At 39.8% G+C, this 19,399-nt stretch overlaps 1 protein-coding gene across 1 annotated transcript in view; it reads right to left on the bottom strand.

Moving 5' to 3' along the window:
- igf1ra (insulin-like growth factor 1a receptor) overlaps nt 1–19,399 on the bottom strand; it is a 131,199-nt gene that overhangs the window by 92,022 nt on the left and 19,778 nt on the right. Inside the window, exon 2 of the mRNA XM_007256243.4 lies at nt 17,205–17,765. Coding sequence (XP_007256305.3) covers nt 17,205–17,765 — 561 coding nt within the window. The remainder of the gene's footprint in view (nt 1–17,204; nt 17,766–19,399) is intronic.

A 19,399-nucleotide genomic window follows, 5' to 3' on the forward strand; every position in this document is an offset into this window, starting at 1 on the left:
AGACGTCTCTGGCCAGACAGAGGACACACTGGCTATGAGTGCAACACACACACACACACACACACACACACACACACAAACTCAAACAGCACTGCAGAAAAGTGCTTGCTATAAAAACAGCCAGACCGCAACCTGAACTGAAAGATACAGAGGTGCTGGACATCACACTACACACAAACTGTGCTGTGTGTACTATCTGTGACATCACTGAGATTCAAATCCAAGTGTGATTCTTTAGGAAATGATTCAATGATTTCAATGATGAAACAGTCAGCTCAGCTTATGTAGTTAGTGACTGAATTAGGACTCAAATTATTTATGTTGGCCAAAAACTAATCACAATCGTGAAGAAGAGGGACGAGATGCGTCTGGACAAGCTGGTCAGGCGGGCGGGGTCCGTGGTTGGTGTGGAGCTAGACTCTGTGGTAACGGTGGCAGAGAGGAGGACACTGCAAAAACTACTCTCCATCATGGATGATGATGGTCACCCACTGCATTTCATCATCATGGATCAGAGGAGCAGTTTCAGTGGCAGGCTCTTGTCACAGAGCTGCTCTACGGACAGACTGAGAAGATCGTTCGTTCCGAGAGCCACCAGACTCTTCAACTCCTCCCAGTGGAGCCGGAAGAGAGAGGACAGATGAGGAACGAGTCTCAATATGTGCTTTCTTAATCAGCCTTTTTTTATCTGTACTGGAAAGCACCCTACACATCTACACGCTGGGACTCTTTTGCCTTTTTACTGTATATACTGTTCATTTGCATCCCTGGACACTTGGCACTTTACTGTACACTCTGTACCTTTTCACTCCTGGACACTTTACTGTACATCTTGTAAATTTGCACCCCTGGACACTACACTACGCACCTTACTTAAATACAATACTTGCACAGGTTTATGTTTAATATTGTCATATCTGCTGATACCTTCTATACTTAAATTATTATTTTACTGCACTACCTCATATCTATGACTGATTACTTTCACACTTTGTATAGTTTTTTTGTATTTATATATTTATGTATATATTTTTAAGTCTCAGTTTATAATTTTATAGTTTAGAGTCTTATATTCCTCACTGTGCTCTTTTATTTTATTTTATAATACTTATTGTTTGTTTCGACTGTGTACTGTTTGTTTCGACTGTGTTGTGTAATTGCTACTGGCTGGTAAATTTCCTTCGGGATCAATAAAGTATCTATCTATCTATCTATCTATCTATCTATCTATCTATCTATCTATCTATCTATCTATCTATCTATCTATCTATCTATCTATCTATCTATCTATCTATCTATCTATCTATCTATCTATCTATCTATCTATCTATCTATCTATCTATCTATCTATCTATCTATCTATCTATCTATCTATCTATCTATCTATCTATCTATCTATCTATCTATCTATCTATCTATCTATCTATCTATCTATCTATCTATCTATCTATCTATCTATCTATCTATCTATCTATCTATCTATCTATCTATCTATCTATCTATCTATCTATCTATCTATCTATCTATCTATCTATCTATCTATCTATCTATCTATCTATCTATCTATCTATCTATCTATCTATCTATCTATCTATCTATCTATCTATCTATCTATCTATCTATCTATCTATCTATCTATCTATCTATCTATCTATCTATCTATCTATCTATCTATCTATCTATCTATCTATCTATCTATCTATCTATCCGAAATTTCAAAATCAATGCAGCGTGTTCTAAAGCACCCACTTATTTCTGCTCTCCTAATGCACTCTGAATCAGACGTGCTCTCTTTCAGATTTCTAGCGAAACACACTCAGCAGTTCTGACAGATGTAGTGAATATCAGTCTGTTTCAGGAGGGGCTGCAGCGCTGCGGAAGCGGACGATTGGCAGCGGCGCTGAAAGAGCAGAGACGGATGGCACGTCTCACCCTTGGCAAACCTCGCCAGGCTGGTGCGCCAACTGGTGATTCCTACGAGAGAGTGAGGCCAGCCAAGGACTCACTCGCCCACAGTGCGAGAGAGACAGAGAGAGTGAGTGAGTGAGTGAGATAGAGAAAGAGGAATACCTGTGCCTATTCAACAGAGAATAAGAAAGAAGAAAGAGAGAGAGAGAGAGAGAAGATTAAGAAGTAGAAAAAGAAAAAGAAGAAGAGGAAGAGAGAGCTAAGTGGGTAGAAAATAAGAAAAAGGAAAGGACAACAAAGAGAGGAACAGAGAAAAAAGAATAGAAAAGGAAACAAGGATAGGGACAAACAAAATGAAGAGTCAAAAGTCTGAAGAAAAGGAAAAAAAAGTACAAACAGGACTAAAAAGAAGAGAAAGAAACTGCTAGAGAGAGAGAAGGGCAGAAAGAGACACTAGAGAGGGTGTTGTAGGTGTGAGAGAGTGCTGGATTCTGCGCTCTCAGGTGAGTATGGTTGGTGCAGAGTTAATGTGGAGTTGCTCAGAGTGAGAGCTCGGCTCAGGAACTCCAGCAGCTCTGCTCTGTAATTTTATGAGTCTCTTTCATCCGTTGAGTCTGAACAAGCAGAGAACTGTCCCCTCGCCAGCAGCTTCCTGCCTCTTCTAGCTACCAAGACCCAAATGCATGCTCATAAACATGCACACACACATTACTGTACACAGGCATATGGCTAAGATCAAAAGAACATGCACACACACACACACTCTCCCACACACATGGCTTTCCTTTAGTTCTTAGGATGTACCACCAAGAGCCATGTTATTCTACCCAATAAAGAACATTTTTAAGAAGTTCCTACTCACTTCATACCGAGAAGGAACAAGCCATAAAAACAAGCCATTTTCTTTTTAACAAAGTTGTGAATTAAGGGAAAAACCTACAAACAGATTCCTTTACCCAGCTTGTAGCTCAACACACCTCTTTAGCACAGTCGCTAAGTAGAGTCACCTTCTAGCAAAGGTCCAGTACAGTATTAGTTCCTGCATTAGCATGGCTTCTGTAGCATCTTGTTTTGCATTATTATAAAATAAAAAAATGCTAAGTGAACACTGCACACACTTTTAAATCAGTATTTCAGCAAAAATAAATCCATGGAGTGTATAGTAAATAGTCAGCTGTGCTGTTGACTAACATGAGTATTGCTAAAATACTCAAGCAACTCAAGCTGGACTGGCAAAAAGTATAAATAATACAGGTTATGTTGCGTTCAGGCTCGTAATCGATCAGTTATGTTGAGAACAGTTAGCTAACAGGCTAAAACTGACAGAGCAAGATATGCCTCAGCTAACTAAGCTTCACATCACACATATTTACAGAACAAACATCATATCTGAGAGCACAAAATCAAGTGAATGGTTTTAATAGAGGTTTAGTAGTGACAGTGAAAAGGCACACTTTGTGACACTTTTTTTGCTGGCTTTTATTTTCTTTCAAACTTATATAATCACTAAACTCGCCAGCTTACAGGTTTTACAACCTATGGCTTTCTTAAAGGAATGAACAGGAATAAACAAGATATTTTGAGCATAGAACAGAAATCTGGGCCATCAGGCAAGTCCTGGAGATACTGTAGCATTTTTTTAAATACTGAGGTACAGTGTATTGCAGTTACATAGCCAAAACTGACTAAATCAACAAATACATCTACAAGCCTCTGAAAACAACAATGGCACCATCAGATAAAGCCCCGAAGCTGAAAAAAACATTTGCTTCAACAACATGACCCAAATTCTACCTCAAAATCCACTCTTAACTACTCAAGCCCTAAGAATAATCTCTTAAACATAACTAAAGGTCTGTGGGTAGATCTCTAAGGCTGTGAACGCAAACATATCCTAAGTATATCACAGAAACACCGTTTTTTTTTTGTCTTTGACGACATAAGCCTGGCCTGACCATGAGCTGTGTAGTCTAAAGTAAGCCCTGCCTGACTGGTAGAAGCTCAAGCACGATAAGGAAAAGTTGGAAACAGTAGATCCAAATCTAGAGACTGTAAATGTTTATATATTCTCTAGCTGGGATCAAAGTACACTCAATATCACAGCTCAAACTAGAAACACCACATGACAGAGAGAAAGAGAGAGAGAGAGAGATATATCTACACACACACACACACGCTGGGCTGGAGCACTCTGACAGGAAGTCGTAGTATTTTCCCAGATTTTTATGAATGAGTGTAGAGAGGGGCGAATGAATCACTGCTTCTGTACAGCATTAGCCAGCAGCAGCATGCAGCTTCTCTCTCTCTCTCACACACACACACACACACACACAACAGTCTCACATACATGCAACCCCAAGGCTGGCAGGAATGTGCAAATATACACAAACTACACAATACAGTATACGCTGTTTTATTTTGCATCATAATTAAATACATTTTCAAAAAGGCAATCAGAACTACTACAATTTCTTTCTACTTTCATTTTTATAATCAATGTCCAATTACCAGAACAAGAGTGCAGCATCTGGTGAGGGAATAATTACCTCAAACAGGCCTTTTTCAGAACATAAATAAGTGTTAGTATACACAAAGTTCAAATGCTTTTAATTTAGAGCTGGCTGTCTGAGGAACAATGTAAAGTGTTTTGGTAAAATCTTTACAGATATATGTTTTATTATTGAATCATTATATTTAATTTATAAAAAAAAAAATTAAATTCAGTTTATAGGGTATACTGTAATTTTCTTTCAACGTGTTCCTGTTTTGCATCTGCTGCTGTGCTTTATATGATTTGGTTTGTTTTGTTTGTGTTGTCAGTGTGCAGTCCTTTGATTAGCCACCAGTGGGGCTATAAAGAGCCTGATAAAACGTGAGCTGAGGAGAGAGATTTTCAGACAAACTCCTTTTTGATATGTCCTAGAACACCTGCCCACACAAATCCAACACACTTCTCTCATCTCTCATACAACTGATAGCGGATTGCTACAGTTCGTCTAACACGCAAATCATCATGTGTCTACTCTTTTACTGGGTCACTCCTGATACAGTAGTAACATCTACTTTATTTTTAAGTACTTTTATTATTAAGTTCAGTACATAGTAGTAGCATAGCATGATTTGACAACACTCTCGGCTCAAAATATTTTTACCCCAAAATGTATATAAAACCAAGCCTTTCAAAGCTAAACGCAATTCAGTGTTAATTTTGACAGGTGATTTTGAAATTGGTTTAGTCTTAGTCTTTTGACTCAAATGTATAATAGTTTTAGTCATATTTTAGTCTGTTGGTTATTATTAGTTTTAGTCTAATTTTAATGTTAATTAAAATGTGTGTTTACCAATCCATTACTCAGATGAGCCGCTGTGTGAGGGGCTCAGGCAACCGGTCATAAGGACACTGTGTTGAGCGGCTGGTTTCCAATTACTGGTCAATTTGTAAAAAAAAATATTACAAATAATTTTCATCAGTCTTTGAGATTTTTATTTAGTTTTGATTATCTGATGAAAAATTTCATCCGGTTTTCGATATTTCGATATAGTTTTTGTTAACAAAATTAACACTGATGCAATTACTTAACACAAACAGAGAATGTGCCCACTAACCAAACCAAACAGATAAAATCTCTTTAGCTAGCTAACTGCTAAGCACAGCACTGTAAGAATATTGCAAATAGTTTTTATTCCTGGTAATTACTTTATGTTAAATGCTATTGGAAGACACCAGCCAATTAAAATCAGAAGTATTGTTTTTTGTAAAAGTGAAATAAGTGTGTTTCATTCTGAGGTAAAGTAACAGGGTGGTGAATAGTCACATACTATTTTGACATTAGCTTTTAAATAATTAAAAACATATCTAAAGCGTATTTGAACGAGCCCCCAATTCGGCTACAACTGTTTCAACAAGAGTAAAAAAGAAAGAAGGAAAGCTGCTTGACTTTGCTTAAAAGGCTACAGTTTGAAGTCATCTAGGGCTGCAGCTATCGATTATTTTAATAATCGAGTACTCTATTGAAAAATCTATTTGATTAAATTAATTGGATAAAACATAAAATAAGAGATTTCATAAAATAAGAAATTTTACTTAATAATGAATGACCAACTGGTTTAATTTTTCAAATTCACAACATACATTTCCACATTGTAAACACAAATAGAAATAAATAAAACACAAAACAGACATAAATACCACAAGTAATAATTACATAATTAATAATTTCATAAATTAGGTTAAATTATTTAAACTTATGATTTCTTGTAAGTATTAAATATAGGACACTAATCAATAATAAAGGCATAAACATTGGCTTTATATTGTGCATCTTAGCTTCTCAACAGCAGCGATGGCAGATCTGCCAGTGTTGGATGTTTTTGGATGTTTTCGGAAAAACCTGTGAAATAATGTTTATTTATTTACATTTTACACTACTCAGATCTAATTAATTGACACAACTAAGACTAAATTACATAATACAGTAAGTTCATGGCCGTGCATTCCGGCCAGAGTAACTTTAACATGTATTTATTTATAAACTCCACAGCGCTGTTTTTACTGATTACATAAAGCCTGTATTAAGTGGAGACCTTGTCTCCATTGTAATAAACTAAACACACACATTAGACAGTATTAATAATAAGCTGCACTACACAGGGTTGTCATCATGTTATTAAGGTACATTAATGTTAATGTAATTGATTTGTTGTAAAATAAACTTACCTGCTTTCCGCTCCAAAAACCTCCTCTACCTGATTTCTGTGCGTGCGTGACAACTTGTGCGCTATTTCACATTAAAAGTCTGTGCTAAATTCCGTGCTCTGCGTTATAAAATAATTAAATGATTCCTCGAGGCACAGAAAATCAATCGATCAATTTTTGTAATCGAGTAACTTGAATTACTTGAGTAATCGTCTAAAGTCATCTATACAAAATTCTTCAAAATACCCATAATACTGTGCTCTTAATATTTTTTTACTTTATATACTTTATGCTGACACTAGGCTGGCAACTACAGATTGTCTTGATGTGTTGTATTTAAATTTAAGGTAGTTAATCAGTTTAGTTTCATTTGTTTATCTTTTCTAGACATAATTGTTTCAGTCTCAAATCTGAGTAATTTATTTATGAAGCAAGAGTCAAAGTACAATGGATGCGAATGAGACCAGTGTGGAGAGACTAAGACACATATTTACAAATTAGTGTTACATTTTCCTGTGATGCTAATCTGCAGAGTGTAGGAGTGTTTGTGAATCCTCAGACTGACCATTTCCTCCACGTCTCACAAAACCAAAAGCTAATTGAGCAGGACTCAAGACTAACAGTGTAAGGAGGATCACAACAGCTGGGCTGGAGTGAGCTGGTTAATGTGGAGCTAAGTCAGAAAGACAAGCTCCTTTACTCTTTTTCATCTGGTTATATTTCATCAACTACACGGAGCAGAGCTTAAGAAGCTACTGCTTGGACAAATCATCAAACAGAGTTTGGAAGAAGAACGAGCAAGCTTGTCCAACAGCTTCCTTCCTCTTTCTCTCTCTTTCTTTTCTCTGTTTTGGCACTTTGCCGTGTTAGAGATGGAGATATTGAGTCAGTGTTAGTGTAATGCACCCCCAGGACTGAGCGAGATGGAGCTGGAAGCCAGCCTGCTGTCTGTTCTGCTGCTTTTACATAGAGCTCCCAAAAACACACTGGAAACGTAAAGCTGCCCACGCATGTCTGGGCAAGGACTGGGATTGCGGCGCTTTTAAGAAAAACACACTACCCCGAGCAACGACACACACACACACACACACACACAGAGGAAGAAAACAAAATCGGACACACACAGACACTACCAGCATCCTCCTGACAAAAGAGTTGGCTGTGGCTGTGTGTTCCTGTCTCAACACACACACACAGGGCGACCACTCCACTACAGGCCCGCTCTGCAGGTTTCTCATTCATGCTCTCACTAAGATAGTGAGTAAAGCTGCAGGAATGTCTAATAAAAGGCATTTATCTCTCTCTTTCTCTCTCTCTCTCTTTCTTTCCCTCAAACACACAGTTCTGTAAATCTGCATCCACCATCACTGTGAACCAAAGGGTCACCTCTACCTGAAACTATAGCTGTACATTTCCACTGTACGGTGCAGCAAGGCACGATGTAATAATAAATCCATGATCCATATCTAAGTAATAAGCAGCATACCAAACATACAGGAATATAAAGTTGGATCTAAAGCAGGGCAGACATCTGACTACTCAAGCTTGAGTGCACTCAGCACTCAAATCTCTCAGCCATTGATCATGCTGTGTGTCTATATGATATATTATTGTTAATGTGATAAAAAAAAAAAATTCTGAGTAAATTGTGTGATACTTGTTGTTTATCATGGTATTAGACTTTTGCCCTATTCTGACTGTTAAGTTTACTGGTAAAGTTAATGTCTATAGTGTTTATTTTAACTGATTATATTTTCCTTTAATCAACATCATTTAAACATGTCATACAAGTAGAGGTGTCCCTATCAGGGGAATTGACTGAACACCGTGATTAAAACTAAGACTCCAGATCCATTAAAATATGCCTGGATTGGCCCTGAACCAGATTCAATGGCTCTATATCTAACATATACTAAACTCTATATGTTCAATATTTATCGAATATTACAAGTTGTTCTATTATTTATAAATAATGAGCATGTTTTTGATTGTGAAGAAAGAATGCAGCTTTTTATTTAATTTACAAATTTACAACATTTCTTATTTTGCCACAGAATTACACAAGAATATTTCCTGATGACAAGCTTGGATTGGCTGTTTTTTTTTGTCAGCATCATGGCTCAAAGGGGCCACACAGCATATAACAGTATAGTGTAGTTGTGTTTTTTAAGCATTGTATCAGAAACACATGACACACATTTGTAACTTCTGTAACATTGGTAATTATTCCAGTCTTTTTTACTTAAAGGAAGTGATGAAGAGTTGGTATGTCAAAATATGTCACTGTTGTTCCTGACATGAATAGCTGCTCCCTTTCTGTATTGCTCTGAATTGTGTGATAACAGTGTCCATCCAAACCACACTTTGTCTGTACTACGTATTTCATACTCAAAAACACCTAAAGTATTAATAATGTTTTATGACTTTTCTGCTCTAGCATTCTGCACCTTCATTAATGAAAAGGTTAAAAAGAAAGAAATCAAGAAACACAAGTAGAAGATGCAAACAACTGTGGCTAATATCAACCAAAGGCTGACACACTCAAGATGCACAGTACATGTTTGTGTGTGTTTGGTAGTGAAGACGTCCAGAAGTCAGACAGACAGACAGACAGAGTGAGAGCAAGAGAGCGTGAGAGACCAAGAGAGATAGAGAGAGAGCCACAGACAGACGGACTGAATGCAGACTCAGTTTCCTCACCAGAGAAATTTGACCTTACAGACCTTGTGACCAGTCACTGTGACTTTGGCACCACCGCTGCTGGTCTCCCACTGACCACTAGCGGCTCAGACCAATCTGATGAAACACTTTAGCTAAAATAAAATAACATCTGTCAGACGCAGCCAGACACAGGCAGTGGTCAAGCCTGTTGCAGAACTGATAGGAAACACAGACAGGACTCAGCTGTGGGCCAGTCTGGAGAATCGGTTATAAATGAGTGTTTATAAGGTCCAATGTAAACCATTCTGCAATTGGCACAGGAGAAATCGGGACTTATGGAAACATGGTAAACGCCCTCTCCCTCTTAGGGGTCTGTGCTTGCGCAAGGGGCAGGGTGGTGTTTATGTACACACACACAAACACACACACACACACAGACACAGACACACACAGCACACTTGAGAAGTGATCACACACATCAAAATTACTAATGGCAGAGATATGGTGATGTGCGATAATGCTGTTATATATCCCCACAGTTTTTTTGTTGACTCATGGTTTGGCTGGAATTATTTTCCTCAGGAGAAGTAGTAGTTTGGTGTGTGTGTTCACTGTGGACCTCTACTGCTACCTCACACTACCTCGCTGCATCTACCTCGCTCTACCTTGCTCTACTTCACTCTGTCTGGCTATGTGTGACTCTAGTTCATTCTAACCCACTCTACCTCACACTGCCCAGCACTACCTCACTCTACCTTGCTCTGCCTGACTCTACCTCACTCTGCCTGGCTCCATTTCAGTCTGCTTTGTTCTGCCTGGCTCTACCTTCACTCTACCTCGCTCAGCCTTGCTCTACCTGGTTTTACTTCACACTGAGTCGCTCTACCTATCTATCACTGGCTTTACTTCACTCTGACTCGCTCTACCTCAGTTTACTTCTCTCTTCTTCACTCTAACTTACAGCCCCTGGTGATACATACTGGCCAGTGTTTCAAATCCCACCAGTCTCTGCATTACGCAGCACCAGCAAGGAACGTAAAACATGTCAGCTATGCAGTTCAGAGTCAAGTGTCTAGGCCTTTTGGGATGGAAGACGGACACTTTTGGGAGTAGCTCTGTGTGTGTGATGGTGCTGTGTGAGGCTGTGGCCTCGGGCTGGACCTTATCATCCAAACAACAAATCCCCCCACCCTTCCTCAGTCGGGGGTGGCTGGACGGCGCGTTTGTCTGGAGCAGAGAGAGCCCAACAGAAAGCAGGCCACAGAGCAGACGCACTTACTAGACACCACACACAGACACACACACACACAAATACACACATGTACACACAGAGCACAAGGCCACAGCCAAGCTAGCAGCTGGCCAGGTCACTGGAGAGAGTAGACGGTGCTGGAGCCAGGGATGTGGACACTGTGAAAAGCTAATCTAATGGCTGGAGCTGTTAACAGCGTCCGATAAGAATAGCGGCAGATTGAGAAGAGAAGAGGTGTGGGGGTGGTCGTGTCAAAACTGTGGCCAAAAAAAAAAAAATCAATAAACAGCAATATTTTATCATTTCTGACACCGTGAAAAGTCCATATTTTACTAAAGAGCTTGAGATTTTATATGGAATGTATCAATGTGTCGTAGAATATTGCAAAATTATTGCAAATCTTCAAATCTTTAAATATAAATCACAATACACTGACATGTCAAATGATATGGAGCAAGTATAGTGTCCCATGACTTTTGCCTTGTCCCACTGAAGCTAAACAGTCATTTGTCTGTTTGAATTGACAATTCTAGCCAGATGCTGCATGTCACGATCATTAAAACTCACTGGGCTACCCACTGTGGTGGCAATGACTTCTATGATAGACTTCCGGTATCCACACGTGACAGTGTGGATCGACGCAAAATTTGGGATGTTACTTCCAATCAGGCTTAAATCCATGTGGATAATTCACATCGCCAAGCCATGAGCCTGCTGGCCAGTGTTTAATCTCACTCATAAGAAAACACCTCACAATTTATCAGGTGTGGTTGTTCCCAAACTCAAGCTGTATCCTGAGGTGACACTTCATTATCAGTTTGCAAACTGCTATCCCATGTCAATACATATTGAAATATTTACAATTGTAATCCCATATTGTGATATCATATCATAGAGTCCCACATAGTTCTATATAAACCCCCTGCCTTTACTACAGAATGCCTAAAGAGGATAGCACATTACAAAAACTGCTACAGATTAGTATCAGAGAAGAAGAGAAGTAGAAGAGAAGAAGAGAAGTAGAAGAGAAGAAGGGAGGAGTTTTAGGGCTGCTCCTGTTCTCAGGGCCTCATGTTGTGTTTCTACCCTTGACATTTCTGTGACATTTTCCCCCTCACCAGCACCTCTCTTCAGATTGGCCGAACAATGTCCTAAACGTACACACACACACACACACACACACACACACACACGCACACACACACGTACACAGGTACATACAGCTCAACTCCACAATCATTTCACCCAGTGAGTCCATCAGGGTTCATTTGAGGACCATCACACTAACAAACCGAGACATCCCAAATGAACAAGCCTTCACAAGCCTTAGCCTTTAAAAAAAATAAAAAGGGATTCAAGTATGTCTCAAAACTAATTGGATGACTGCTATAAGTGTTTTTTGTTATCATGTTCAGACACACATTTAACCAAAAGTGTCACTAGTTAACCTTCATTGAGTCGAGTCCTCAGAGGTTAGAGCGCCTACATTTAAAAAAATATATATAAATATTTGATGCCACTTATTGATACAATTCGATCAAAACATTGCAATAGACTGTGATATTGATATATTGTCCCATCCTTAAACCGTAAAACAGTAAAACAGTAAATGTAAATGAGTGTATATTGCAGAACAACAAAATATCACAACCTTAATTTTTCTGATGTATCAGGCAGTGCTCCTACATAGTATTGAGCAGGTGGTTTTATTCTTGTCTTATAGCTGATTGTGATTGTGTAGAAAAGCTATGAAGACGATAGATTTTACAAGCAATCAAAACGGCCATTGCTCATTTTTAAGGGAAACCCACATAAAATCCCAGCTCTTTAAGGGTTAAAGAGTAAAGAAATTATACGTTCCATGTGAAAAATGTTGATATGGTGGGTTCCGTGGTCTGGGAAGCCTCATCAAAGACGGCTGCTCATGTCCTGATGACTGGGGTCAGAGCGCAGGAGACATTACTTCAGCAGCGAGTCGTGTGCGACCGCTTTATTAGACGGTAGCGCATGTCAGGACGCTTTGATCATTTAGTTAACAAACAAAGCAGAGCCCAGGCGGCCCGCAGACAATGAGCGGCACTCAATCAAAGTCTTGCATGAAGAGGTGTGTTTGCACACATATACACATACACACACACACACAGTTCCTCACGTAGTAGGACAAAAGTAAGTACATGATCGAACATGCTGAGGAATGTTTCCTTTCTGTGTTCCGACACTTTTGGGACAGAAGACAAAAAGAAATCCCAAGTATTCTGGACCAGACATCCACGTCCCATTTAACTCTCGGACACACACAAACACACGGACACGCAGCGAGTCGAGAGAGTGGAAGCGGACAGCATCTCTCAGTGGCGTAATTAGAGAGCGCCACTGTCAGAGAGAACCCTGCTCCAGATTGACTACAAAACCACTGCGTGCCCTTGAAGAAACATCTGCGCTCGAGAAAAACAAGGCAATTATGTGGAGGGGGTGGGACGGCGGGAGCAGAGCGAAAGAGAGAGAGAAAGACGGACAGAGAGAGAGAAGCGGGGGTGGATCTGCCCTTCAAAGAGCGCCAGAGAGGCTGGACCAAGAGCTTCGGAGAGGCGGCGGGATGACGACGAGACGGCAGCGGGATGGCGGCGGGACGACGGCAGGGCGACACTGAGGTCTCCATCAGCCGCCATACTTCTCCTCCTCCTGCCAACCCTTCAACACGACCTGTCCCTCACTTCTCTACTCCTCTCCACTGTGCTATGCTCACTCCCTTTAGCCCTAATCTTCAGCTTTCAAACCCTCAAGGTTGTACTTTCATGTGCTTGTGTATGTCTGAGTTCACTTCAGTTTCCCTTCAGTCCCTGCAGAGATTCTTCATAACAAACTTAAAAAAGCTCCACTTTAAATGGTGCAATGGCTCCATTCAGTCACCTGAGGCTGCTGTACGATATAAATCGCACAAGAAGCTTGCTAATAACTAACTTTGCCCCCCCCCCACACACGTTAAAAAGATATGATGTGCTATATTTAACTAAAGTACTGTTCCTCTGGTGTCACAACAAATTACTGGCAGGGTCACCTTAAGAGAACCACTAGTACCCACAAAATGAAGCATAGCTCTTTTTTAAAGTCATTTATTTATTTATTTTTGAAGTCAAATGAAGTTTTCGAAGGGTTGTCCAATTTCTTATGAAGAGGATTTCACCCACTTTTCCTTGTACCTCAGTACCTCAGTACCTTAAAAAGGTGTCGGAGTACAAGATGAGATTGGGCTTAGTTGTCCTTTCACTTGTTTTCCCCATTCAAAAAAAATCAAAAGAACAATGTGGGCAGTTCCTGTTTCTACTGTTTTTCTGACTTCTTACCAATCTCTACAGATATGTTCTTGTCAGCAGACAAGAGGCTTTTATTGTTATGTTACAACACCATATTAAGAAGAAGATGGTGTCGAAGCAAAGGATAAGGCACGAAAGAAGGCTTAAAATATTGAAAATACATCATTTGAATAACAGTAGATAGGCTAACTGATCATAGAAGTAATCAACAGTTCCAACTGAACTACCACACTTGTGGTAACAGTGGTTCCTCATGAGTCTACGGAAAAGCTTAGAGAGCATAAAGCTTAAAGGATAAATAACTATGATGTCACCATTTCCAAAGCAAATTTGTCCTCCCTTTTGCTGCTTTGTTTGAGAAAGCAGAGGCAGAAAAGCACCTCTGGACAGGTAGTGGCTGGCTGCCTGTTCCAGTAAGTCTTTGGAAAAACACCAGTGTATTAGTAGGACCCTCGACAGATCCTTTTCTGCTGTGACTACCAGGCCTTTCCTTTGTTTTTGCGTTGTGCAGAGCGAGCCTTGGATATAGATGACTCACTCAGCCCCCAAAGACACACCATTCAGACACAACATTACCATACTGAACAGGTGTGCAGGGGAGCAGGTGTCGACACGTCCTAGGAGAGGCTGCCGGGAACAGCCGGAATCAGCAACACAGGAGGGTCACCGGAAAGAAAGGGCCACGTTCAGTCCACCGCTTATCCCTCTTGAGGGTCATACAGAGCCCTGGCAGGCAGTTCCTCTGTACAGTGGCCTCCATACTAGGAATCCCCAGTATCAGCTCCATCCACACAACAATAAACAGTCCTCTGCTTCGGGTCGACAACACAACACGTATCAGTGGAAGGCTCGATTTCCTCCGTTTGTTTTGCCGCTGTAGGGAAAAACAGGGAGGAGGGGCAGGCATCGGATCATATGGCCCGAGTACAGACCTGAACGCTGCACTGAAGGCCTGAACGGGCCTCCTGAAGGCCGTGGCTGGGAAAGAGTCCTTTCTCAGCCACTGAGCTTTTTTCCCACCATTCTTTTGTGCTTGAAAGAGGAAGAGGGAGCAGACAATGAAAAGTGGGAGCCTGCTATTTCCCAGGCATTCAGAGGCAAACCCCCAGCCAGATGTGAGGGACATGCTGGCATCCATTTCCGTGAACTAACCATCTCTTAGATAAAGGCATGTCGATGAAGGCGTGTTGGCACCCAGTGGAAAAACACAGTGTGCTGTCAAGACCTCCTATATATAGTCCTGGTAGACCTCCTGTACTTGGGCTTTGGAACAGATCCAGCACACAGGATTTTGAAACACATTTTCGATATTTCAATACCATAATATTAGTTCCACTCTGGCTAATCTGCAATTGTAGGCTTCATATTAAGAAACATAATTCCTCAGGCCAGACTGTATTAATGAAAGAAATCTATTCTCAATATAAACAAAAAATATAGAGTATCAAGGTTTTATAGGATATTTAATTAAAGTAAATTAAAGTTGAAGTAAATGTTTATTTGAATTTTGAAATTCTGTTGCTATTACATAGCAACTTATTTCAGCTATTAATGTGAAACATTATTTTATAGTCACTTTTTAGGACATATCTGGTCTCCAGAAAATAACATCTGGCATGTTTTTTTTTAGATGAATAAAGTACATCCATCTATAAAACACTGGTCTACAGTTTTAACAGTATTTACAGTATTTACAATAACTGCATTCAAACTAAGCATAACGAGCATAATACTAAAGCCATCTGCAGTCTGGTGACATGGCTGTGTGTGTGATGACGTACACAGGCAGTGTAGGTAGTGTATTGTACAATGTATGCTGTATATAAAAATTTGATATATATGATGCGTATCAATTTTGACCATATCATCCTGCACTACAGTGCAGTATTATCCATGGCAGAACATACAGTACCCTACTGTCAGAGAGCAACCTTAAAGCCCCACCTCTTCACAAAGAACAGTCCACAGGACAGCATTCACATCAGAAAAGTCTGAACTGCTTTTTAAACTTGTTTTCTGCCAACAGGTTCTCAACAACAGAGTGTCACCTCTGGTCTCTCTTTTCCTTTCATGGATGAGAAGTAAGCCAAAGCATTCACCATCCGCTGCTGTTGTTTTAGCTTTTAATTAATGACGAGAGAGTTGCACTCGCAAGTCTCTCAACACAACATAGATAAGACTAGGCAAATATTTACCTGACAAGACTTGCCAGAGACAGATCTCCAGCTCCAGCTTCTGACGTCCTAACACATACTACAGTGCTAGAGTTGGCTGCATATTGCTATTGCATCTGTTTAAATTAAAGGTCACACGTATAAGGAAAAAGAGCATGGATTTTTTTTAAAGGAGTTTTGCACAGTAGTCTGGATTAATTTAAGAATGCTTTCACACCCTTGTTTGCCTTGTTTAGTCTAAACTAGAACTGAGGGAGTGAAAGGTGCATTGAACCATGGTCTGACCAAAGGATCGAAATTTGGTCTCAATCCAGATCAACAAAACCCTAATCTGATTTGTTTACAGTGTGAAAACATTTTTGGATAGTTTTCACTTTCAGACCAATTAGAGATAGCTGAGGCAGGATATCCTCAACCAATAAACAAGAACCGAAGAAGAAAAAGAACTGGTGTTGTAATGAAATTTCATGTGCACACGTCACCAAGCAGTATGGGTGCAACACATTTTGCTGTCAATTCCTGTATCTACTGTAACTGTAGACTACAAACTATAGATATATATATAGAAATAAAAGGAATATGTAAGTTATTCTGTTACGCTAATCCTGTGGTGCGACGCGTGTGCACTTGAAGAGAGTCAGATATTGGCAGGGAGGCCGAATATGGCACAACACAGGCCGGCGTCTGACGCATGCCCTACTACAAACCAATCAATCAATGTCAAGTATGGAGAGACGCAGGAAACGTAGGTGATGATGATAGGATGTAGTAAATTTCTTTAGTCGACTCAATAAACTGCAGTGCAAAAACAAATCTAACTAGACTAAATGTATACAAATAAAAAAGGTAATACTAAATTTTATTTAAAAAAAATTTTAATAAAAATTATTTGGATAACAAAAAATGAGCCTTTTTAACTTGCAAACACTGGACAATAATAGCCATTAAACTAGTAATTTAGTGACCTGACAAAGTAAGAAGGTTTCCACCTTATAGCAAGTGAAAGTGTATCAGAAATGTTTCTACTGATCCTAATAGTTATTAAAGATCAACACCTCAAAGAAACAACTACTTTTCCTAGGACACCCAGAATCTCTAACCTTCTTCAACAATAGACAAACACTGCAGTTCATCAAGTACCGTCCTTCACCTTCAGGCAAAGCAACAACTGTTATTAATACAAATCCCATCATCCTTACCTTTCTGGCAGTGGTTGGACGTCCAGCAGCGGTAGCTATAATTATCGTTAAAGCTGGTCCGGGGGCACTCAGGTCGGTCTTCCATTATCCCTGGGCACACATCTCCGCACTCTTTCGACTGCTTGTTCCCAGCGACGTAGTTGTTAAACTCTGCATCCATTATGAGCGACCAGTCCACGGAGTCTAGGTAGCACAGCTCCGGGTTCTTCTCGATCCTGATGGCCCCTCGAGTGATGTTCTTTAGGTTGTACAGCCCGATATCCTTCAAACTGGTCATCTCAAAGATCACTAGAGCGTAGTTGTAGAAGAGGTTGCGTCCTCGGATGACCGTGAGGTTTGGAAACAGCATGCTGAGGCTGTCCAGGCCAGCCACCCGGAAAAGCAGCAAGTAGTCGGTGACCATCCTGAGCTTGGGGAAGCTAAGGGTGCGGAACTCCTGGTATGGGTTGTGGTTCTTGTCTCCTATTAGGAGGATCTGTAAGTATCCTTCCACCACCGTACAGTTCTCCAGCTTCTTGAACTCGCTGATGTCATTTCGGATATCGATGTGAGGACCACAGACTGCAAAAGAGAAAAAAAATACAGAATATGATCAGAGAATGATCCCACACACAAATCAGACTTGCAGTTCACACACTGTATCTAAATCTGTGGTCCCACAATTCAAAACCTCATAATTTATGTTTATTATACAACATATACAATGTGTTGGAGTCTCAAGAAAAATAAATTAAGATGTGTTTTTAAATACAAACTGAAAGTAGATAGTAAAGCATTTACTACTTGTGCATGTTGCAGTTCTTGTTGAAAAAAGCATGGACGGATGTAATTTTCTGCATTAATGCTGCAACTACATAAGTGTATTGACACAACCTCATAGCAAGACAGACCATTCTTTTGGACTTGTTTCTGATAACAGTCTGAATGGTTCTTTTTGTCTTTGGTCTATCCCAAATACCTCAGAGACCATAGATGTTAACAACACTTCAGGACATGGTTAACATAAGGCTTCAGTGTTACCTGTATTTGTACTGTAGTGCCAAAACATTAAAGACTTTATTGCTTGGTATGCTCAGTGTGAATGGCAATGTTAGGATGTGGTAAATGCTTTACCATTTTAACTTTTTTGGAAAGTGTTGCAGGCCTGAAATGCAGAAATGGATGTATAATCGCAAAATTTTTTTTTTTTTGGGTTCATACTGACGATATCATGATACAGTGATTCTGCAATACTCAATATATCCCAAGACAATTCTCTATAATACTTTACAGCAACAACTTTACAGTATTACAGAAGAGATTAAAATACTTCTAATTAAGCACCAAAACCAGGAACTATTATTTTAACGTGGGGTGAGTCTTAGAAAGATTAAAAGGCCCATGTTTCAATAAAAGTAACAATATTTGATGCCAAAGTATCACAAACAAAAACGATACGATATATCACAACATCAATATTTTGTCCCAATTCTGGCGCCTGCATTGAAATAAAGATCAATGTAAATGTAAAAAACACTGGGTTTTGTAATTAGTAATATTATTTGCATTTTCCATGCTGTTCCAACTTTTTTCAAGCTGGCGTTTTACCGTTAGGCTCTTACTTTATAGTTATTTCTGAACAATTACTCCATGCTGATAATCAAGCTGGGCAAAATGTAAAGCAATCTTATAGCTTGCAGCTTTTATGCCAGAGCAGAAGAATACTCATCTTTTAAGTCCTGAGGACACACACAACGGCATTTGATAAACAGTAAAGTGAACGCTCACAACTTTAAACAGCTTATAAAAGGCTCTGTTGTGTTAGGACACACGTTGTTCCTACTTTACACAAAGAGGCATGATGCAGGGACAGCAACACATGCTCTCTGAATGATCGTTAGTGGGACACGCAATCCAAGAAGCTTCAAAAAAATGTTGCAGAGTGACCCCACATGACCTCTGTGTTTTAAAAAGGGCCATCCATGTCTACTGTCCACACAGAAAACAACCCATATGCACAACCACAGAGTTCAGAGTGTCCTACTCTTCTCCTCTCTGTCTGTCTGTCTCTCTGTCCCTCTCTCTCTCATTCACTCACTCACACACTCACAAATGAAACGCTCATGTTTCATTTAGGAGAATTATTTCTCCTTTTAATTGTGGCTGTCAGTGAGAATAGCTCCCCAGTAGCTAATTTATTTCATCTTTGGCGCAGG

Source organism: Astyanax mexicanus, chromosome 9 (assembly GCF_023375975.1).
Source record: "Astyanax mexicanus isolate ESR-SI-001 chromosome 9, AstMex3_surface, whole genome shotgun sequence".
Lineage (NCBI taxonomy): Eukaryota > Metazoa > Chordata > Actinopteri > Characiformes > Acestrorhamphidae > Astyanax > Astyanax mexicanus.